This window comes from Cydia pomonella, chromosome 9 (genome assembly GCF_033807575.1).
Source record: "Cydia pomonella isolate Wapato2018A chromosome 9, ilCydPomo1, whole genome shotgun sequence".
Classification (NCBI taxonomy): Eukaryota; Metazoa; Arthropoda; class Insecta; order Lepidoptera; family Tortricidae; genus Cydia; species Cydia pomonella.
Window position 1 is genome coordinate 4,932,681 of NC_084711.1, and position 23,801 is coordinate 4,956,481.

Sequence of the window (23,801 nt, forward strand, 5' to 3'; positions counted from 1 at the left end):
TGTGTTGACACGCTGGCACCTTCCCACCTCCACGGTACTACACACAAAGCCGGCGCGGCGGCGGAAGCGGCAGAGGCGCTCAAAAAGCGCAAATACGGGAGTCTCGACACCAACTACAACTTTGTTGCATTTGGAGTCGAGACTCTTGGTCCGTGGCCTCCGTGGGGCCCCGCAGCGCAGGGCCTATACCGGCAATTGGCGAAACGGCTGGTGGATGGGACCGGGGATAAGAGAGCTGGCAGCTTCCTCGCCCAACGCTTGAGCATAGCGATCCAGCGAGGAAATGCTGCCAGCATCCTCGGTACCTTGCCACGGGGGCCCATTTTAGATTTAGATTTTTAGTTTTATATAGTAGTTTTAGTTTAGTTAATTGTATTACTTATATTTTTTTTTTTATTAACTTGTCAATAAATAGTTTAAATATTATCACCTAACAAATGACAAATGTCAGTTGACAGTTCGTATCTTCTACGTGTGTACGTAGTTATATGTCAAACCGTAAACTGTGACGTCACACAATTTTCAAAGAGCGTTTTGGGCGCCAAAGCATATGTCAAAATATATTTTGTTAATTTAACATATTTAAAGCCGTTATTAGTATAAAAGTTGAATTTTAGGACAAATTTTAGGATTTTGGACTTTTAGTTAATATAGAACGTAATACAAGCGTTTCAAAAAATTGGAAACAACCCTATTCATTTTTGTATTGAGCAACTTTTTTTTGTACTTTAACACATTTTTTTGTAATAAATTTAGTAATTAAAGTACGGTTAAAAACCAATTTCTTAAATTAAGTCTATCCAAAAGCGAATTCGAGGAACTGTCATACGGATTATCATTCGCCGCTTCAAGTAAGAGAGGTAGGATTTGAAACAATGGCTCGCGCTCAACTTTTCACATTTCCTCTATTTCCTAGAACCTTTCTCCATTCTCGTTGCAAACTCCCAGCCCGTGCCCACCCATCTGACTTTGATAACCATTGTTGCGCCCTCCAACTTTGGCGTACATGTCTCCCATGCTCCTAGACCGATAACCATGCTATGCTATCGGATAATTAACAACGTAGAGTCAGACCAAGGTAAGTTGGCAGCGATTTTGATCGCTCAGACGTTGCAAGAATTCAGTAAACGTCATCCAAGTTTGATGTTTAAAATACTTGGTTTGACTCTAACTACATTCAAATATTTCTGAAAAAGTACTGGTACACTGAACATGAAAAAGAGCAAATGCTTTTGATCAAGGATTTTACCCCGTTGTAGCTGAGTAATTACCTAAAATCAAGGAAAACTTAAGTGGTATCACTACGAACCTTTTGAATGTTGCCATTTTTTTAGCTTTCAGTCAATGTTGTTGTTAATCGAGTAAGTGTGTGTGTTTTAACTATGGTATTTTTTTTTCTATTAGTTGGTAGCAATGCAGTTTATTTGTTTTCATACAAATTTTTGAAGCTTCATCTGTCACGAATTTTGTGACGTTTTTCTTATCGTGTTGCCCTCGTCCTTCATGATTACCTAAATAACCTCAAATGTTTATAAAATCAATTTTTCCTGTAACTTTTTTAAAAATTGATTACAAGGACTATATTATATAAAATCTTAATTGTCGCATAATTCTTTATAAGTAAGAAATAATATTTAACGTCTTATTAACAATTTGTGCAAGTGAATGTGTGTAGTGTGTTCCATCGCTATGTTTATCGATTGGTTTTACTATTATTGTTTCATTTATTTACGAAGCTATGATCAAAGCATAAATATGATCCCAATGTACATAAGCCTAGTCGCACTATTGTGTTGAGAACTCGAGATTACTCCCGTGAGGGTTTGTTAATTGCTGTTAGCAGTCTGCATTAGTTTGAAACTTTATTATTTTTCAGGATGTTGACGTGAAGAATTGTTAAAAAGGGCAACATGTCTTATATAAAGGTGCTACATTGCACCTACTGCCTTAAGCATGGAGTGGCCGGAATGTCTACTAAGTCTGTGCTCATGAAAATAGGTGTAAGTAATATGAATCATATTAATTGGATAAATAATCTACATTGCCGTTTTAATTTCCTGGACCATAACATACTTATTCTTACAATACTTGCAATATGACATAAGGAAAATTCCTATTGATGTAATTGAATAACACATACTTAAATAAAGTGTTAACTTTACCTGTTTATTTATACTTGCTTGTATTATGAAACCATCAAGAAACCACACAAAATGAAGACTTCTGATAGCTTGATACATTACAAACAATAATCATCTTTATGTGTAGAAGTACACATTCTGTAAAAAAAACTATTGCCCGCGGACAGAAAGTTGGACAGTGAAGGCTTAGTAATGGGGCTCAGGTTGCACAGGATATGGAATGTAAAAACACTCAACATGCATTCCTAATTATTATTTTTTTTCTTATCTAACTTAAACAAGCCTTATATAAATCTATGTTCTTTCAATCATCTGATAGCATTCTTTCACTTTGTTTACACCTATTATAGAAATTTACCCTCTAGCCACCCTGAGACCTATAAAAAAGCCTCATGTTCCATTGTATTTTGAATCTTTGTTTTGAGAATTTGCATTTGTTTTTTGTATACTTAAATCATTGAATAGAATAGAATATAAATCATTTATTATTTGAGGATGGAATACAATTTCAGGTATACAATATTATATTTGCTACTTAACTAATAATTGAACTAAAACTACATATTTGTTTCACATGCTTATGTAAAGTATTCATAGAAAACATGATAAATCAACCATTCCTTTAGCTGTCGCTTGTTTTTTTCTGCTTAACATTTCAACTCACATCAACTCTGGTTATCTTCTATTGGCTTTATTAGGCCTTTGCTTCTATTGCAGACGATTTATGCATTGCTATTTACACAACGGATTTGGTGGCTGTGGAGGCTGATGCATGAGCAGCACACCCTTCAACATTTTTGCCAGAGAAAGCTCAAATGCCACTTGAGGTTCCAGTCCTGGTTTGCTTTTAGTATAGGCTTATTCAAACAAAATCTATTTTTATTTTCAGAATGGCACCTTATCACAGCAGCTGGTTCGAATATCAACATCAACCAGTTGGCACAGTAAACTGCCGCTCACTACACAGAGTCAGACCGCAACTCCAGCGAAGAAGGCTAAGAATGAGGACACTCGAGTGTGGAAGGAGACACCGGCTCATGACAGGACCAACAATGTTGGCCAGTATTGTATGATGCTGTCTAAGTTTAGATTAACATGTAAGTATTGTTTTTAATTAGTATTATTATCTTCGTTGGGGCGGCCACGTTTCAAGGATGGCTGAGGGACGGGTGGCTAAGCGCATCTTTTACTCGGAGCTGGAGGAGGGCAAGCGAAAGCACGGCGGGCAACTGCTCAGGTATAAAGATGTGCTTAAGCGCCACATGAAGAGCTGCAACATTGACCCGTTTCTGTGGGAGAAGCAGGCGGCCGACCGCCCTGTGTGGAGATCTTTCGTAGTTAAGCAAACCAGTGATTTTGAATCCCGTCGACTTGTGGAACTCGATGTCAGACGGGATGAGCTGAAAGACCGCCCACCAGCGGCTATTACGTACAATTACGTGAATGGTGTGCTTTCTTGCCCGTCGTGTGCACGGGTCTTCGCAAATAAAATCGGCTACGCGAGCCACTTGCGAGCACACCAACGTATTCGACGGAGCTGAAACAGTCGCCGTGGTCGAAACCGGCCGGGAGAGTATATATATAATTATCTAAGTAACTAGACTAAATCCATATGCTTAAAGAATATGATTAGATAATGTTAATTAGTCATTCTAATCAAATATTCTGTCATTTTGTGTAAGTTTGAACATATTTTATTTCATATTTTGATTAATTGTTAAAGGGGTTAAAGAAATACAAGGGTATTGCTTTGTCTACCTAAATTTATTTGTCTTATTCTTTTCATCCTGCTACCCCCTGCAGGGCTGTAGGTCTCAAACCACTTTCTTCCACTGACTCTGGTCCTGGGCAGCTTGGATAACCTCCTCCCACCTCATCCCCAATACACAATACTGCTCCATGGAACGGCGCCAAGTAAATTTTGGGCGACCATACCTTTAACTGTTTTGTGTGTTTTTATCTGTATTACTAATAAAAGAGGGCATACTTTTTTTTCTTGCCTAGCAGGTTATACACAGATCTAGTTCTAATTTGTCTTATCTGTACCCGAAAATTAAAATATTGTCAAAATAAATTCCTTACTGTTGGGAATAGACAATTTTTAGATTTTCTTGTAACTACATTATAACCCAACATATGATTGGGTGTTGCAGCTCTAGTAGTAATGACATCAATGGCGGGCTACGCGCTGGCGCCGGCGCCGTTCTGCCCGACCACGTTCGTGCTGTGCGCCGCGGGCACCGGGCTCGTGTCCGCCGCCGCCAACTCCATCAATCAGTTCCACGAAGTACCGTTCGACGCGCAGATGTCCAGGACCAAGAATAGAGTGCTAGTCAAGGGGCTGTTAGAGTAAGTTACTAAGCTCTGTCTTAACGTAAATAACCTTTCATTCCTAGTAGCATATGGACGAATAAAACAAGAAGGCCAACAGTGTCTATACGCACTGTCTATACAAAGTCACCTTATAAGAACACCGTAAACCAGTTCCACTAGGTGCCAAAGGTATGGCAGCATCTTTTCGAGCGATGGCGCCATAACTTTGGCCTGTGCTTGGTAAGTTGGCGCCACTTATTGATATTTAACATATTTAACACATCAGTGAAAGATTAAGGATCAAAGTCAAATGGCGTTATAAAAGTTTTAATCATGTGTCGAAAGATGGCAGTAAATTGGCAGATCTTTGATCTAGGTTAAAATAAAATTTTATTTATTAATAGACTATTCATAAGTGCTGGTTGCTAAGCCTACATGCATAAAGAATATTTTGAATCTTAAAACTTGAAACAAAGAAGGATTATTATTGACTATATAAGGTGGATAGTGCTTATTAGAGCTTCAGTGATAATTAATTTATGTTTTGGTACTGATGTCAAAACTTTACAGGCCAATACACGCAGTGGGTTTCGCGGCTATCACAAGCACGACTGGTCTCAGCTTACTCTACTTCGGCGTCAACCCTTTGACGGCTGCGCTGGGCGCCGGAAACCTCATACTCTACACGTCGGTCTACACGCCGATGAAGCGGATGTCCATACTTAACACTTGGCTGGGATCTGTGGGTTAGTTAGGCGGATAATAAACATCTCGCTTGCATCCTATGCTTAAGATAGTTAAGATTAAAGTAAAATGTCAGAATTTCTCTATTTCAAATGATGAACCGACAGTTAGGCAGACCAAATGACTATTCAATCTGCTGAATCCATTTGTCATTAGGCGTGTCCACACAGAGCGAGCAGCCTCGCGAGGAAATATCCTCGCGCGGCACAGGCCGGGCCCCACGCGGCTGCGTGCTCATGTAACTTTTGACTCGGCACGTTTGCCTCATCCGAGCCAATTTGCTCGACAAGATGGCGTCACTCAGTCAGCTGTTCAAAATTGCGCCGCACGTAATGACTGCAGTAGCTTGCCTTCCATTTATTAAGCAATTCAAAAGAAAATAAGGACGCGACAAAGTGCGACACTCGTTTTTTTTTTTTCCAACGTTGTCATGTTCAACTTTTGATGTATGTACAAACAAAATAACCTCGCGCACCATAAACAAACACGTCCACACTGGCGCGTAGCATACGTCTGAGACGCCTTTGATTATGCCGAAAAACCGACACCGATCGGCTCGGACAAGGTCGCGCTCGGGCGAGCAATACGCGCGTGACCGTTTTGTGCGCGAGGAAATAGCTTCGCGCGTATTTTCGCTCTGTGTGGATACGCCTATTTTCGTACAAATCCAGACCAGGTTGGCCAATTCTTACATTAATTTTTCACCCTAAAAAGCGGATCTACACTAGACGTAGAGTCAGCTGCATAGATAGTTGACCTACGTCTCACCCTGCAAACAAAGTTCTATGCAGGGGGAGTCAGTGACTGTACCTCGCCCGAGGCATTGCGGCCGCTAGTGCGTTTGCCTCGAGCTAGGCACGTTCACACAGACCGAGCTGCTACCGAGGCGTATAACGTATGTTGTACTCTCAGTGGGCGCGATCCCGCCGCTGATGGGCTGGGCGGGCTGCGCGGGCTCGCTGGACGCGGGCGCGCTGCTGCTGGGCGCGGTGCTGTACTCGTGGCAGTTCCCGCACTTCAACGCGCTGTCCTGGAACCTGCGCCCCGACTACTCCCGCGCCGGCTATAGGATGATGGCGGTCACGGACCCTGGTGAGATTTTACTTAGGGTCAGTTGCACCAACCACTATTTAATGACAATCGACTGTGAACTAGGTATGAAATTTCCAATACAATAAAAATTTGCGAATGTTTCAACGGTGATTGATGTTTTTGCCACTGTTTCCTTCTTCAACGCTAATTTCTGGAATCTCTTACCCTGAATAGAATGGTGGCTCTCACGGATTTTGGCAAGATGTTATCATTATTTTACCAGTCTGCACTGGGCAGACTGCTCGATTCGCAAATTAGGACTTCGGTCATTTTTGACTAAACCTACTTACTCATACCTATTACATAATTTACTTAAGAAAATATCTTTTAACTTTTCAAGAAGGCAAACGAGGTTAACCTGCATCTTTAACCTTTTGAACGCCACGCCTATCGTACGCGGCGCGTAATCGTGAACCTTGTCGGTACGCATGAAGGTTGATATTGGGCTGTAGCCGCGCGCGTCATATGACGTCTTTGGCGGTCAAAAGGTTAATCGATGTTTTGGAAAGGCTACCTCAAAGTGATTCTTTTGATATTGTATTATTACAGCATTATGCAGAAGAGTGGCCCTCCGACACACCGGCGTGATCACCGCAACGTGCCTCGCATCCTCTTACCTCGGCGTCACAAATACGTGGTTCGCGTTGGAGTCATTGCCCCTCAACGTCTACTTTATGTACTTAGGTATGTTTTCATAACTGCTGAATTGAACCATATGGTTTATGTCATAAGCGCGAAAGCTGCATGGTCACCATAACTTGCCTCTTGTCTCAAGTAAGTAGTTTAGCGTGATTTTCACTTAGTAGCGCCATCTATCGTACAGTATGATAATTAAATTGAAAGTGGTCTGGGGTCATTATCCCAAGAAATATCTAGATTGCGCGATTCAAGATGTTTACAACACGGATCAGCGCCATCTAGCGTGCGATGAGTAAATTAAATGAGTCTGTTATCATTATCTAAAATAAAATCTTAATAGCGCGATTCAGAATTTTTATCACCTCGTACAGCGCCATCCCACGAGTGATTTATAAAGTAAATGAATATCTACGAGTCTGGTGCCACTATACCAAGAAAAATCTTAATAGCGTGATTCAGGAATTTTACTACATTGTACAACACCATCTAGCGTGCGATACGTAAAGTAAACAATATCTATACTATAGATATTGTTTACTTTACAATCTATAGTAGTCTTGTCATTATAATCCTTAGAATAAATTTAGTTATACTGTACAGAATGTTGACTATGTGAACTGCTCATTTATTCGCAATGAAATATTTTACATTACAGATGAGAAATTAAAAGTCATACATTAGCCCGACACGTGTTTCATACATGTGCTACATACTTTGCGATGTGATATCGATGATAGATGTCTTGACTTAGGTAGCAAAATTCAACAACGACCAAGGTTCCTTATCGGCCCTTTGCCAATAACTCACGACAGTTTTTGTTGGCAAGCTTTGTAGTAGCGGCCGATGCCTTTCATCAGTTGATTGCTTTATTAAATAAATTACGGATATACTTCGACTTATTTTGGATCTTTAAAAATACGTACCCTAATTATAATTCGCTACTTGTGAACCAACTCGCAGTAGAAGCAAAACCAATAAGCAGTAGATGTAACTTAGAATACCACATAAAGTGCCCAACATTGTTTCCACAAGACTATTGTCGAGAACATTTTTTGCTCCTTTTAATATGGAGTTTTTTTTTTGTTTCAGCCTATGAATTCTACAAAAAATCCGACAGCGGTAGTTCCAGAAAACTGTTCAGGTTCTCTCTGATACACCTACCAGCACTGATGTTACTAATGTTAGTCAATAAGAAGTATTGGAGCGCTGGCGAAGGACAGGACCAGAAGGACACCGTAAAGAATATAGATGTTAATAAATTGCCAGGAATCACGGTTATACCACGAGGGCCGGTCGTAGCCGCTCAGGAGACGGACTTAGACAAATAAGAACACGGATTTTTTTAGTGAGGTTATTAATACATTTGTAGAAGTTATTATAATTGACGTGGATGTTTTGCACCAGATTTAAATCTTTACTTATCTAAATTAAAATAGATAGGTGAAGAACGTTACGCTAAGTGCGCTCCGAGGACAGAAGACTTAGCGTAACTGCGATTTACCTTGCCATCTCGACTTTTTTTGCAGTACAGAAAGAGATGAGCGACATTGTTGTTACGTGACGATAATTGGCTGTTACTACTAACTCTATAGAACTATATAAAAATTCTAACTTCTACACTTCATTGTAGACATAGTTAACAGTGGACGCTGGTAGATATTTTGTTCTTTATTCTTAGTCCTTGATGCCAGATTGTGTTTGAACCGAACTACAAAATTCCGTGTTCTGAATATATTTAATCTACAAAGCTGTAGACAAGTATTTTTACTGTAAATAATGTACAATTAATTATGAGAATTTAGTGCGCTTGTGATAAGTTAATAAATCAGTTAACGAGATTTGTTAGACTAACTTATTGTTATTTATTTTTCGCGCGTCATTGACAGAGAAATAAAACATGATGATAATAAAATCTTACATTTATTTCAAGTGTTTTTATAAATTAACGTAATGGAATCGAATTGATCTACATACATACAAACAGGCAACCTGATTTTGAACATACAGACGGACATGGTAAACTAACAGTTAAAATTAATTAAGACGCGAGTCGTGCGTGGATTGAGACCCGTTTAACTCCGCTACTCGAGATAGTTTTAGCTTCTTATTTCCTGAAACAAGCAATATGCCATTATAATAACGCTAACTGAAGATTAACACATTGAACGTCAGGAACCCTTAAGGCATCGTAAGAAGTGCACGTGGCGCCAAGGACACTACGGATTATATTGGCTAGTTTATGCTATAATCTAGATAGATTTATTGGCGTGTGCATGACGTTCTTGGGTTTAACAGATGGTGTTCAAACGGTTAATAACAAAAGAACCTTAATCGAATTTAAACTGTCGTGAGACATACTAACATCAAAATAATTCTACGGATTACACTCACGTATTCGCGTATGTCGCGCGAGTGACTAAAAATACGTGAGTGTAATCCGTAGAATTATTTTAAAAGAACCTTAGCCAAGAACATTGTATGGCGTACGCTGCCAAAGCAACCTTCATGCTTTCAAATAAGGTTCATATTTGCTAGCTCGTATTAACTTTACGTGCCAATGAATTTGACGTTTGTGTGAAGTTTTAGGATTAAAAGCTTTGACGGTTTCTTTATTTCAAACCTTGTAGGTTTGTTAGATAAATACAAAATTAATATAAAAGTAGTGCTCACTTTTGCTTTTTGGAGCTGCGTTCCTCGCGCGAGTCGTCGCGGGAGCGCTTGTGGCGGTCGCCGGAGTGGCGCTTGCTGTCGCCGTTGGACTTGTGGCTGCTCGACTTGTGGTCGCGCTCGTGGTGCGACGACTTGTGGTGCTTGTCGCGGTTCTTTGATGGACTGGAAATTACATGTACATATTTCTTAGTGTATTAGTTTCTGACTGTACTGTTTAGGGGTTAACTGGTCGCGTTCATAATCGAAACATGCATAATGAGATAATACTGAAATAGGTTCTTTAGAAAAGGCCTTATATTTGGTTGAACACATCATCATAAACTTGCTCGCAAAAGGCTACAATATGTTATCAGCTTAGTATCCACCTAAAAGACGATGTTTTGCAATATCCAACCTAATAAAATATGCAGCGCCGAGCGAGTTCGGAATGGACGTGCCTATAAAGTCGAGGCCTGATACAATAATAATAAATACTCGTAAGAGGAATAATATATGATAAATTCTAATAAGTTGAAGATGTCATTGCCGCAATGCGAAATATCGCGGCTTCGTCCGTATATCCGTATCATATCTTCGTATGGTATAATCCCTATTAACACATTCACTGCCAGACAAAAAACGGTGCACTACCCCAGAAACCAGTGGTCTATAGCTGCGTACAAAACAACCCGCCCAGCGGGTTGTCCGGCATCTGAACAAAGTTCACGAGCGCCCACCAGGTGGGTTCCCGGCAGTGAATGTGTTAATATTATAAATGGGGAGGTAACTGTCTGTTACCTCTTCACGCCCTTTTAACCACTGAACCAATTAAGATGAAATTTGGTATGTAGATAGTTTGAGCCCCGAGGAAGGTAACAATAATCATCACCATCCCACGCAGACGAAGTCGCGGGCCGAAGCTAGTAAAGTATAAGGTTTAATTTGAACCTTACCTGCTGCTACTATGTTTCGACGGGCTCTTATGGCTCGAGCTCTTGTGGTTAGAGCTGGAACTCTTGTGATTCGAGCTGGAACTCTTGTGGTTCGAGCTGGAACTCTTGTGGTTCTTGTCGTGCTTGGACTTCTTGTCGTCGTAGCGCGACATGTCGCGGCCGCCCTTGCGCTTGCGGTCGAATTCGGCGTCGCCGCGGTCGTAGTTGCGTTCCTTCTTGTCTTCCTCGGCGGCTTCGCGCTCTAAATCTGACCAGTCTTTGCCGGATTCCTCTTCTTCTTCTGTAACATTTACATAATATATTTAGAATACAGGTGGTATTTCATTGTTCAATTTACGCTGTTTTAATTTGATATAATGTCTGACTGAACAGAGCAATAAGGCGCAGGTAGATTTTGGGCTTTATTTCATCCGATATTCTCCCTAACGTTGCGATGTCGTGTCGGCAGAAAATTTATTTGAAATGTTGAACTGGATTTTGAAGTCTTATTCTCAAATGTTGAGATGAAGACAAGTAAATGCTAGAGAAAATAATATTGTAAGCGGTCGTAAAATCAGGACCAAAATGAAGTATGCGTAGTAGATAGTAGTTCTACGGTGGTAATCCTACCGTCGCCTTCACTGGAGCCGTCGGACACGTCGGACGCTTCGGAGTCGTACTCGGAATCATCATCGGATTCCTCCTCCGATTCGACGTCGGTCGGCTCGTATGCATCGTCCTCTTCTTCTGAATCCTCGTCCGCTTTCTGTAACACACATACGAAGGTTTAGTTATGTTGAAAGATACAATCAGGTCCCAAAAACAGCCAACACTATTTGTTTTAATTAATAAGTAGGTATCAATAGAAGAATCATGTATCGTAGAAGTCGCTAAGTAAACGAAGTTTTAAATTATCTAAAGACGTGTTGTGAGGAAAGTAAAAGCGTGCGCATTGTGTTCTAGAGTTGAGGCGCGCCTTACCTTACCTTAGAATCAAATGAAATTGAACCTTTTATTCAGTAGTTTAATTAATAAGTAGGTATCAATAGAAGAATCATGTATCGTAGAAGTCGCTAAGTAAACGAAGTTTTAAATTATCTAAAGACGTGTTGTGAGGAAAGTAAAAGCGTGCGCATTGTGTTCTGGAGTTGAGGCGCGCCTTACCTTACCTTAGAATCAAAGGAAATTGAACCTTTTATTCAGTAGTTTAATTCTACATATATTCAAATGGCTGCCCTGGTGGTCGAGACAACAGATCTTAGGGTCGATACTCACTTGCGCAGCACCTTCTTCATCCGACTCAGGGTCGAGGAAGGACCAGCCACCGTTGTCGAAGAAGCCCTCGATGTCGTCCGTGATGGTCTTCATTACTTTGGTCCAGTTGAGAGATTGGATGCCCTCCGAATAGCGAATGTCGCAAGAACTGGAAACATACATTAGTTTTGATAATAAAGATTTTTTTTCCTGTATGTTCATTTTCTATTCTTTATTCATTATTTTCCTCTTTTAAACACAGAATATGGCAGGGTCTATCGCAAAAAGCTATCATAGGAGTAAAGAAAAATTGTTGTCCCCAGAAGACCTGGCGATCAAAACGGCATGGTCTACAAGCTGAAGTGCAAATCTTGGTAAATAAAAATAAATTTTAAAATACTTGACGCTTCTGACTTTTTTCTGCAAACATTTAAAACTCTATGATTATATTAAAATTACTAAAGTAGCCCCTTAAATTAAAAAATCGGATATCCGGTTAGCAAAATGGGTCATAGTTTAATTTTAAATTAAAATTTTAAGGTAGATTTTTGGCTGGCCGATATCGAGCCGCTCGGATTAAAAGAAAGGCCACATAAAGAAGAGCTACTCACTTGAGCCACTCCTTGACATGGTCCAGCATGTTCATCGGCACGGCGTTGACCATGGCCACCTTCTTGGCGTAGTCCTTGAAGACGAAGACCATGTCGAAGTTCTTGAGGTGGAACTGCACGCGCTCGAAGTGCACGAGCTCGACGTCCTCGAGCGCGATGACGAAGGGCGGCCACTCGGTGAGGTTGACGAGCGCGCCCGACGTGGGCTGCAGCAGCACCGTGCTGCGGAACGGCGCGCCCGGGAACCCCAGCTCTCTGCCCAACGATACTACCTCTTACTACACATTCAAACTCACTTCTCCGTAACAAATACTCGTTATTTCCCCTTACCGCATGTAATAAAATATATTTTCTGCCAATAATAGGCGGAAAAATAGTATGCGCACCACGGGAGGAAACGTAGGACATTCCATCCCGCGTGTTTGCCACCCTCGCCTTCGGTCAGGTGACAATTTTACCCGCAGCACGCAATTTCCTACTTTTCCTCCCTTGGGACACAAATAACTATTGTTAAAATTTGAACTTTAACCATTTTCAATAAAGTTGAAAATCATAGCCGCCATATATGGCTTCGTATGCAGTTCATGTAACCAGAAACACAACTAATACTATTAGTATCATATTGTAGCTGCAAATCTGACAGACATTGCAAATATGCACGCAATTCTAAGACAAAAAAAAAGAAAGAATGTTGTGAGTTTATGTAAATTTCCCCAAAAAACGTTTTTTTTTTTGTAAAATTTCCCGGAGACCCCCCATAATGGCACCATCGCTATCAAAAAGGCGTTTTGCAATAAGTAACAATGCGAAGATGTTTTTTTTATTGGTATTAACTCTGAAACTAGGCAAATTCCAGATAAAATATATGACATTTTATTCTTTAACTGTGATCAGGAATACAATGTTAAAATCTTTCGGGTTCCTCATATTACACCGTGTATATAAGTAGATGACGCTCTACAATTCTTACTCCGGCCGCGTGGTAGTAACCACAGCTAATAATCGAATTTTTCTATAATTTTTAACTTGGAAACTTTCCGCAACATGACCTTCTTCAACATCTGCATTAACAGTCAAAGTCTGACAGCGTAACGTGCACGGAGGATAATGGCAGTGGCAGTCAAAGATTTATCATCTAGATATATGTGATATAAGATCTTCGAAAACTTCAGAATATGATCAAAATGTGAAGACTTGAAAAAAGTCTTAAAATCGACCTTCAGCGTATGCCGTAACTCTGGTTTTCTTTATTACAAACGGGCATGTTACACGCCAAAATAATCCTTTTTTTACTTACATTTTCTCAGCATACATTTTAAAGAGGTAGCTGCTCACCTGAATGGCGTATCAAATTCAATCTCCTGCTTGGTCATATTCTCCACCCTCTCACAAAAGCTCTTGAACGCGACTTTAAGCTTGTGCCGTAGTTCCCTCTCGCTCTGTTCGGCCGCCAAGTCGTCGCGGTCGTGCATGTGTTGGTGTTTGCCGAGATCGGTTGTGATCTCACCAACTTCTGTGTAGAATTGTACGTCCACGTGTTTCTTTTTACCTGGAAATAGAAATAATAGGCGATAACTCACGAGGTCCTAATTGTTTTCCCATTTATAAAACTTGATTTTGAGTAAGATTAAGAGTAATTAGTAAGGGTGGTATTCCACCTGTCCAATTTCCTGGTCTAATGTGCATTGCGTCTCACTCTCTGATTAAGCAAAATGTGAGATGCAAATACCAAATGGACCAAGAAATTGGACAAGTGGAATACCACCCTTAGGCCACTTCGCTATAATGTGCGAGGAGAACTCACTCCGAAATAGCGGAGAAATTATGGCTTCATATTATCAGTTGACCTGACGTCGGTGATGATGCAGAGTATGGCTAAGGGGTTGAAAATACATCGTAGTGCCGTTGTATTAACCCAAAACTTGTCCAAAGATAATTATTTCGGTAATAAGTATTTCTCTAGCCTTTTGTGCCTGTACCCTTTGCACCAAAAAGCTTAGGTAGACATGACAAAAGATCGGTCTGAAGGCCAAGCTATATTCGTATTTGCCCTTTCTTGAGAGCTTTATGCAAAAGTACCTAGTGCAATTGTTTCTTACCGAACATAATAGCATGTTTCAAATGGAAATGTAGCAATATGATCATTTCTCCATCACACGGTTGGAAGAACGCATTCTTTATATTATTATATAAGATATCCACTTTGTCTCCTCTCACTGAAGTAAATCTGAATCCATTTGTATGAGCTTCGAGTGATCCACTCATTCTCTTAGTAACTATATTCGGTCTTATGTACAAGTCCTTTAATTTCGGGTTTCCTTTGCTCTGTGATAGTACCAGCGTGTCTTGTTTGACCAAGTCTTCCTTTTCGCGTTCTTCTGCCTCTCTTGTTTTGAATTTCTTTTGCACTTCTTTGATGAGTCGGAAACCGGTGTTGAGATTGGCTGATGGTGGGGAGATTTCGCCGGGTTCTTTCGTGTTTGTGCTGCGGTATGTGCTGAAATTAAAAAAAAAATATTAATGGATGTTGTTTTCCTAAACAAAATGAATAATTATGAAAATTAATCTTACGTATAGTCGCACGCGCGTTTTCCTCGCCTCAGCGCGCCGCCTCGGCCGAGGCACGTCTACACTGGTCGTTTTGTGCGCGAGGAAATTTCCTCGCGCGTATGCTCGCTCTGTGTGGACCCGCCTAACTAAAAACTCACTCATCGCTATACGCGAGTACTTGCTGGCCGCCGCTGAGACCGCGGCCTTAGATACAAAGCGGAGTAGAGGGCTTGTTAGGGAAATCTTGGTATAAAGCTAGTGGACCCACACAGAATGAATTGCCTCCCGAGGAAATTGCTGCGAGAAAAGCAATGCCTTGGAGGTACATCTACACAGATTGCGCTGCTTCACGCAGTAATTCCTGTTGGACTCGCCTATATGACTAGGTACTTACACTTCTTTAACGAATGTGGCATCAGGCTGCGCGTAGTTCCCGCCCTCATTCCTCCCCATAGTGGCGCCGGGATGGAAGAAGTTGATACGCAGGTATGTGTAGTCGCCTTCTACGGACTGGGAGATGTTTTTGATGGTGGAGATGTGGAATGGTACGGGCACGCCAAACACGGGCAGGATTACCGTTTCGTATTTGCGATCTGTAAAAATAAAGATGCTCAATAAACTACACGGAATATGTAAGTCCACACAGAGTGAGCATACGCGCGAGGCAACTTCCTCACCCACAATACGGCCAGTGTAGACGTGCCTCGGCCGAGGCGGCGCACGCGTTTTCCTCGCCCGAGTGCGCCGCCGTCTTTCAAAACATTTGCCTCAAATTTCGAAACATATATCAGACAAATTAATGATCTTTCTACTCGTGGATAATATATATTGCCCACAATTACGATTAAAACATCAACTATTCTAAGCTCAAAAACTGGGCAAGCAATATTTACCGAAACTATTGCCACGGAAATCACATAAGTTACCATTCTTACCAACGTAATGTCTGAGCTCCTTCACCTCATTCCGAACTCGTTCAGTTATTGATTAAGTCGAAAATCAATTGTAAAAATGTTAAAAGATGTACTTACCAACGTAAAGTTTGAGCTCCTTGACTTCATTCTCTCTCGGCATCTGACTGACACTCTTATATGACACCGTACTCTTTCGTATCTTCTCATTATCCTTCCCACCGGATTGCTTCGCTAGACGCTCTTTCGCTTTCTCGTTGAGAGCGATCGCGAGCTCCCTTTGATGCTCTTTACGTTTTTCCTCTGAAGAATGTTCCGTTCGGAGCTTGGACTCGATGACGGCTGTGCGTTTGCCTCTGCCTGTAATTTGTTTGTTAAATTAATATTTGCTGCCGTAGTGGAATCAGAAGCAATGAAAAAAGGCAATTGAAAACTGATATTACTAAAGGCTGTTTCAAGTCTGTGGCAGGAGAAGTAAAAGTCATAATCGTGCTTTATTTCTAATCTGATATAAAAAATTGGAATGATATCTCTTCTGGACTTAGGGCTCATTTAGACGTCGCGCGAACTCGCATGCAATTTTAGTTACATTGCGGACTATTGAGGTTACATCCAATTCAGCCGACCGATCAAATACCGCAATGTAATGAAATTGGCGAGTTCTCGCACAATCTAAATGAGCCCTTAGGAAAGGCTCTGATGATTTTTGGTTACATTGATACTCGGTGGGTCTTAACATTAACACACTAAAACCGAGAAAATAGTAATTTTGTATGGAAATAACCACACGAACTGAACCAGGTTCATTGCTCTTGAGTTTGTTATGGAATGGAGTACTAAGTATGCATGTTGGAATTCAATGGGTTTCACGCCGAGCAGCTGACTCATGCTAATACGGGGTTTGTAGTATAGGTCGAGAAACTCACCTCCGTTCTCTATCCATCCATGATTGCATGTAAGTAAATAAAACAGTATAAATCACACAGCTTAGTTAATGCAATGCACAATGTTTAACAATATATGTTAACGCTACAATACAACCCCTAAACCGTTAATCATATCGATATAAACAGTTTTTCCGGTAATTAACTGAAAACTGATACGAGAAACAAGCATATAAAACATTATAGAAAACACTTAAATTAAAAATTTCGTTTTGGCAATCACGTCGTGGACACGAAACGTATTGTTTTGTTACGCAAATTGTTCAAATTAAAATGCCAAATTGACATGTGTCTCTTCTTGTAATACGAGGCGAAAAGTTTGCTACAAAGGAAATTAGAACACAACAACTTTTGCTATATGTGTATCCAAGTTTAAGCCTCAGCTATTGTGTCATTGTAAGGCAAAAGGTACCGATTGTCAGTGTAAAATAATGCTACAAGCGTTAAGATGCAATTAGAAACCATCCTGATAGACAGACAATCGACAACCGTACCTTTTGCGTGAGAGTCACAGATGTGTATTGCCTAAACCAGTGGTTCTAAAGCGCAACCATCCATGGACCACTAAACAAAGTGGTCAGCGCATTTACAAACAAAACAACCCTTTGTTGATTTTATTTGTCTAAGGTATTCATCCAAACAATTGGTAGTGAAATATATCATCTATGATTACAATTCATTCGAGGTTTGGTTATGCGCAGTGTTTTGACCACTTTGTTTAAATTTTTTACGAATTTTTGGGCGAATCTTGATTACGAATCACAAACAAGTGAATAGTCACACAGAACGAGCCGCCTCGCGTGGAAATTGCCGCGCGTAGCAGAGTACTCGGTGTGTAGAGACGTGCCTCGCCCAAGGCATTGGGGCTGCGAGTGCGTTTTATTTTATTTTTTATCAGAGATAAATCACAATTACAGAATATTTGATCAAAAAGTATCGTTAAACCAGAATGGGTTGTCTCGATACTCCAAATGGCGCCACTTTTTGATATTTAACCAATTTATCACATATCAGTGAAAGAATAAGGATCAAAGTCAAATGGCGTTCTAAAAGTTTCAATCATGTGTCAAAAGATGGAAGTAATACTGTGGCAACATTTTTTTTTTTAAACCCACCTCTATTTCAAATTCTCTTTGCGTTTACACAGCCCAAGCTGATTCACGAATTCCCTCACGAGGCGGCTTATTCTGTGTGGACCTACCTATTTGGCAGCATGAAAGGTTAAGAACCACTGGCCTAAACCATAATAAGCCACACACACAACCTAAACGCCACTCACCAAGTATCTCCGTTTTGTTTTCCTTCTCATCTTCCTCGTCCTCATCATCATCCTTGAGGAAGATACCAATGTTCTTGATTTTCTTCTTCGACTGTGTGAGTAGGGAGGCTGGTTGTTCTTCATTCACAAGGACCGTGTCTCCGATAAACAACGCATATGTCTGCAAAGCGATAATAGGTGTTTTAAGAATCTACTTCAGAATGTTGTAACTACGCAATAGTCTTACTGCTTAATCCAGAAAAACGTCCACTGTTGGAAATTTCTCAAGAATCCATCAGCCAACGCGTAATACGCCGTTCACAATTTGCTACACAAGCAAAGGGTAAACTATACACATGTCGCTTGACGCAGAAGTAGCTTGAAAACTAGCCTACGAGGAGACGGCAACCTCGGGCAGTAGCATGAGCAGGAACAGGGCCGGATTTAGGGGAGGGCAACTGGGGCTACTGCCCCGGGCCTCCACAAAAGAGGGGCCCCCCACAATAGAGAATTCGGTAAATTTACCATTTTTTTTGGAAAAAATTTGGGGCCAGGGGGCCTCCACACCTTTATTGCCCGAGGCCTCCAGACCTCTAAATCCGGCATTGAGCAGGAATTGGAAGAATAGGAAGGCCACAAGTGTAAACGTAGTGTAACGTACGTAACGCCTACCCAGTTCAGAATTTTTCAGTTCCAAAGATCATTTACGATCAATATGCCAACATGTGAGTCGCGCGATTTCATTCAAAATGTATGTTTTTGATAAATAAAAAAGCGCCTGAAAATTAGGATTTTTAAATTTTTAAGTGCTGGGAGTTAAGGGATTAATAATAAGTGTTATAATTACCTTTCCTTCTTTATCAGTGGCGGCACTGTTTGTGAGATTGGAAAGGCCAATGTTGATGTTGAACACCATGCCCTTTTTAGCTACTACATTCGTCTTGGGACCGATGACGATGGAGCTTTCTCGAAATTCTATACCCATTGAAAATCTAGAACAAAAAAAGAAACTTAGCTAAGTGAAGAGAAGGAGGTATATATGGGGTGGACAGGTTGAAGTGTTTTAGAGATGGCGCCAGCATAGGTTTTCCTGGCATTCCCTAGAATTGAGTCAGAATATTGTTTTTTTTTTTTTTTTATTCTGTGGCCTGTATGCACATAAAAGTTAAGTTTAAAGGGCACTTTAAGCTTATAAAAAGCAGAGGGAATATATTTCCCACCCGTTTTTTAACTTTATTTTAAAGTGATAGGGTTCAATTTTGTATAATTCCTGACGCCCTTATGCCTTATAAAGATTAAAGCCAAATCTCATAACAAAAAACTAGTGACAGGGAAAAGCTATGCTGGCGCCATCTATGCACACCTTAGACAGTTGCCAACCCCATTTGAATGTGTAACTAATAGGGCACTGAAAAGTACCAAATACTGTCACCTATGTTTTTGTGGGAACGTCAGCACTGCGGTCTTAAAATAGAGTTGACAGAACCAAATCGAAAAAAGTCAAAGTAATTTTTATGGCCGCATAAACATTTACACATGAGTGATATGTAAAGTGTGAGGTAAACTGAAATACGCTCGTTCCCAAATACCCTTTTCATATATTTATTCTGTCTCTCTCTATATTATCATGATTTCAGTGAAGGGTACCTACATCAGCTCATTCCAAACTACCCATTTAGTTTACGTCAATGCTCTGTCTCTGTCTCTCTTATGGAAACCATTTGTTATTTTTATAGGTAGGTCGATCTAAATTACGTTAATCTCAACTACCCTTTTTCCAGCATACTTACATTCTGTCTATTTCTTTCTTATGTGCTCAGTATGTTTGTTGCATGTCTACAAATTAGTATATAAGTAACACGGTTACCTAAATAAATATTCATTACATCTCTAAATCTCGTATCACTCACAATACCCTAGCTACAGAAGCTCCTTACCTCAACATATTTATGGTTTACTTACCCAAAGGATTTTGTAAGATTATCAACCAAATTCGGCTTCTCTTTCTTGGCCAGTTCCAGCCCGGCCTCATAAACCGCCGACAACTTCGCCCCAGCCACTAATTTCTTCATAACCTCCTCTTCCAAATTCAACAAAAAGTTATAATTGCTCTGAATCTCATCCGAGGGATTGACCAGCAACGTACGGATAATGTTAGAGCAGTAAGATTTATATCTAGCGCCTAGAGAGCATACTATTGCACCGAAGTGTAGATGGTTTTTGTCAGAGACTGCACTGAATTTGAGACTGTAGTGGCCTCCGGATTGTATGATGGCGGGGTAGCACATGTCCACTTGGCTCGTGTCGACGCCTGTGACGTATTTCTTGTCTGATATTGCAGCTTCGACACCTTCAGCTAGTTTTGAATGTTTTACTTTCTGTGAATATGGTAGTTTTATTAGAATTGAATGACTTGAATAATTAGCACTTTTCTACACTGTTGTGTAAAGATTATTGAATTTAAAAACACAAAAAAGGTAGCATTAATATAAAGAAAACTTTAAATTAGTTCGTTTATAAAAATCAACAGCTTTTATGCACTCAACCACCACTACACTAAAGAATTCCCATTCACTTAAAAGGTATTTGCAACTTCTAGATTTTCTGATTTGATTCCCAGTGAAAAATTTCCTTCCCAGTAAAATTTTAAAACCTGATTCTTTCACAAATTAACAATAGTGATTTTCTTAACATCTCACCTTGTCTGAGTCAATAATTTCCATGATTTGGTCTTTTAAATACTTCGTAAACACATCAACTGTGACCAGACATGCTTTCTTAACTGTGATGATCTCAGAATCCTCCTTTGTAGCCATGAGATTAGCGAATGATGCGCTGACATCCACATTCTCAAACTTCTCAGCTTTCAGTGCCGCTTTCCAGCTTTCACAGAATTCTCCGGGGAAATTATCTTTGACAAATAGACCTACTGTTTTGCCATTTTTAGATTTTTTCATCTCCTGTATAAGTTTGTTGATGTTTTCTTTGTCTTTATCTGTCTGTAGAGAGAATTACGACATATTTGTTAAAGGAATATTTAGTCATCCAAAATAACAATTTCACTATTTGTATTTACTGCGTTGCTGGAGTTGGGTTTAAAAAGTGCGATTCGGACCCGCCCACCGAGGGTACAGTACCAAACAAATTTATATATTTTTTATAAATGTACAAATCAATTTTTTTATTTATAAATTTACCCTTACATAAGGAGATCCAAACGCGCAAATGGCATTGGATTGGGCATATCCTCAGGAAGCCTGACACCCACCTATCCAAGGTGGCCCTGACCTGGAAGATGCCCGGAAAACGGAAACATGGTCGCCCTAAATCTACTTGGCGCCGTTCCTTGGAGAAAGAGTTGGGTGTATTGGGGATGGGGTGGGAGGTTACCCAAGCTGCCCAGGACCGGAGTTAGTGGAAGAAAATGGTTCAAGCCCTACAACCCAGTAGGGGGTAACAGGATGGAAAGCAGAAGAAGATAAATTTATAGTTTTCAGATTTGTCCCTGTACTTAAAGACGATATTACTAGCCAAATTTTATAGCTCCATGTCAATGGGAAGTATCCTATAAATTTTGATTCCCTTGAGAGTGTCGAAATATACGTTTTTTGCGGAATAAACGGCAGTATATTTTTTCTTAGGTTAACTTAGGAGTTTAATTTATCCACAGCTTGAAGGGGCTGGTTTTAATTTTAACTCGATACCACCACAAGTTCCCAAGATAAAGGGTGTTGACAGGCGTATGGACAGATGCATAACAAAATGATCCTATAAGGTTTCCTTTTGAGATGTGGAAACAAGCTAATTTTAAAGACTTTCATCCTTTGTGATATAAATTGTGAATTTAAAGCCTTACAAACTAGAATAAATGATAATGAAAACTTACTCTGTCTCTCACAAGTAACTTAGCTGGAGGTAGATCTGAGTCTTCTTTAGCATTCTCTATGGGTTTGAGGAAGTCAATTTTCTTCTTGCTGGCCAGAAAACACATAGCATCCTCTGTGAGGACTGTGATTGTGTCTGGCAGCTCATAGCCAAAAAGCCAAGTCTGTAAAATGAAATAAGTTCGTTTTTTAGTAATTTTATAGATACTTATTGTGGTAGGTACGGCATTGGATTGAATTAGGAAGATAAGGTGAGCTACTTTACATTTTTTATAGGTCTTAATCTAGTTGGGTTAGGATTAGATCTTATGAGGATAAGTATTTTTTTTTATCCATTACAAAGGTGGTCTGGATGAGATCACTTTAGGACTAAGACCACCTTCTACTATAATTTAATTTATATGCTTAATTTGTTTGTCATGTTTCTTTTGATATTGGTGAGCAATAAATAATATTTGTATTGTATCGTTTCCATGCCATATTAAGGGTGAAGGTTTTATGCCAAGCAGGACATAACTATATAAGCATATAGTGATGTCTCACTCATACACTGGAGCAATGTGCAAACTGCAGACTCACATCTGTGTGATAACCGCATTATTTAGCAGCTAATACTGTGTGTTAGGATTTCCTTTCTAGGCAAGTGGAAAAATGCAAGTGTATGAAACACTAGCATTTTTCCATGTGACTGAGTGGTTATTTAATAATTTTACTATTTTTAAAAAGTTTGTATCTCGCCCAGACAAGTTTGAGTGAAAATCCTCTATTTTGAATAGCACATATTCTGTTTTTTGTAAAAATTTTGGGAATTGAGAACACAAATTTGTATTTTCAGACTTTTTTGCAAATATATTCTTTGTATAGTCACCATCAGATATATCAGAGCAGTCAAGGCGCTCAGTAATATCTGAGCATGCCTCTAATGTCAAGGCGTTAAAGTGAGTTTTCAGATATTTTTTTGCACCTCGGGCACTCTGATATTTTTTGCACCTCGGGCGCTCTGATATAATGTACATGTCAATTTAATTCAAAGATTTTGACTCCTAAGAGATCTGAGGTTACTAGTTTCCCTAAAACTATGCTTTTTTCAGACCTTTCTTTATATTTAAAATAACCTATGTTAATCCTTACTTACTTATTAGCACTATAAATAACAAATTATTGAAATTAAAGGCACTGAGAGAATTAGAATCTGTAGTGTTGGTTTTTACATGTTTATTGTTTACTGAATTTTCAAGCTCAAATGCGCCATCTCTGTCTCACGCTACGGTTTGTCAGCTGCAGAACAGAGAAGGCACGTGCGCAATAGGCTTTCGCGCACAAGTTTTTTCACACCATTTTATAAGAGAAAAAATAGTATTTAAATAACTAAATTTGAGTACTAACTGCGCATTCAGCTAGGTAACCTTAATCCTACGACGCAATTTCTAAATACAATGAAAAGAAGCCAGCCAAATAGCAAACCTGTAATGCCGTAGACTTGCTGTAAAGTGTTTCCTCGTCAACTCCAACGCATGAGACGATACAATCAACTTTTCCCAAAGCATCTTCACTTTTTGAGTCGGCTGCAGCACTCTGTAAAATAGATAATTTGTTTAAATCTTACCGAAAACGTTGTATTTTGGAACACACGAAATGTAACCCACCTTCCACGCAGAATACAGTTTTTTCATACGTCGAAAAAATGCGTCTTTATCGAGCGTTAAAGACATGGTGATAAAAACTAAATTATAAACTTATAAGAATATCTAAATTATGTTTCGATCTCTCTATAAAATATTCACGACATCCGTCTATGTTTTTGACAGCAAACACAAATGGCGGGCGTCGGCGGGATTAGAGCGGTGATCTTTTATCAATACTACCAATAGCAAAAGAC

At 39.8% G+C, this 23,801-nt stretch overlaps 2 protein-coding genes across 3 annotated transcripts; one reads left to right on the forward strand and one right to left on the reverse strand.

Moving 5' to 3' along the window:
- The first annotated feature begins 1,463 nt into the window (after window positions 1-1,463).
- LOC133521182 (protoheme IX farnesyltransferase, mitochondrial) lies at window positions 1,464-8,852 on the forward strand. The gene is made up of 8 exons (XM_061856008.1): window positions 1,464-1,620; window positions 1,877-2,000; window positions 3,031-3,238; window positions 4,295-4,490; window positions 5,025-5,200; window positions 6,111-6,290; window positions 6,840-6,974; window positions 8,019-8,852. The coding sequence occupies exons 2-8, from the start codon at window positions 1,911-1,913 to the stop codon at window positions 8,255-8,257; spliced, it is 1,224 nt and encodes a 407-aa protein (XP_061711992.1). The 5' UTR covers window positions 1,464-1,620; window positions 1,877-1,910; the 3' UTR covers window positions 8,258-8,852.
- LOC133521178 (FACT complex subunit spt16) lies at window positions 8,833-23,747 on the reverse strand. Of its 2 annotated transcripts, XM_061855997.1 has the most exons (18): window positions 23,569-23,747; window positions 23,387-23,497; window positions 21,925-22,086; window positions 20,738-21,037; window positions 20,001-20,416; window positions 18,886-19,030; window positions 18,060-18,219; window positions 16,763-16,771; window positions 15,957-16,196; window positions 15,320-15,518; window positions 14,475-14,872; window positions 13,711-13,924; window positions 12,376-12,630; window positions 11,786-11,933; window positions 11,141-11,276; window positions 10,532-10,811; window positions 9,600-9,761; window positions 8,833-9,040 (listed from the first exon to the last, which is right to left on the reverse strand). In XM_061855997.1, the coding sequence occupies exons 1-18, from the start codon at window positions 23,632-23,634 to the stop codon at window positions 9,034-9,036; spliced, it is 3,408 nt and encodes a 1,135-aa protein (XP_061711981.1). In that variant the 5' UTR covers window positions 23,635-23,747; the 3' UTR covers window positions 8,833-9,033. The 2 variants fall into 2 exon arrangements, with proteins under 2 accessions (XP_061711981.1, XP_061711982.1); XM_061855998.1 differs by lacking the exon at window positions 16,763-16,771.
- Between the last annotated feature and the right edge of the window lie 54 nt (window positions 23,748-23,801).

Excerpts from the sequence above, each read along its gene's own strand:
- LOC133521182 (XM_061856008.1), top strand. The coding sequence starts at position 1,911 with ATGTCTTATATAAAGGTGCTACATTGCACCTACTGCCTTAAGCATGGA. Across the intron at positions 4,491-5,024 it reads CTAGTCAAGGGGCTGTTAGA|GCCAATACACGCAGTGGGTT; the intron begins GTAAGTTACTAA and ends AAAACTTTACAG. Across the intron at positions 6,975-8,018 it reads CGTCTACTTTATGTACTTAG|CCTATGAATTCTACAAAAAA; the intron begins GTATGTTTTCAT and ends TTTTTGTTTCAG.
- LOC133521178 (XM_061855997.1), bottom strand. The coding sequence starts at position 23,634 with ATGTCTTTAACGCTCGATAAAGACGCATTTTTTCGACGTATGAAAAAA. Across the intron at positions 15,519-15,956 it reads GGAGCTCAAACTTTACGTTG|ATCGCAAATACGAAACGGTA; the intron begins GTAAGTACATCT and ends TTATTTTTACAG. Across the intron at positions 14,873-15,319 it reads GCCACATTCGTTAAAGAAGT|CACATACCGCAGCACAAACA; the intron begins GTAAGTACCTAG and ends TTTTAATTTCAG.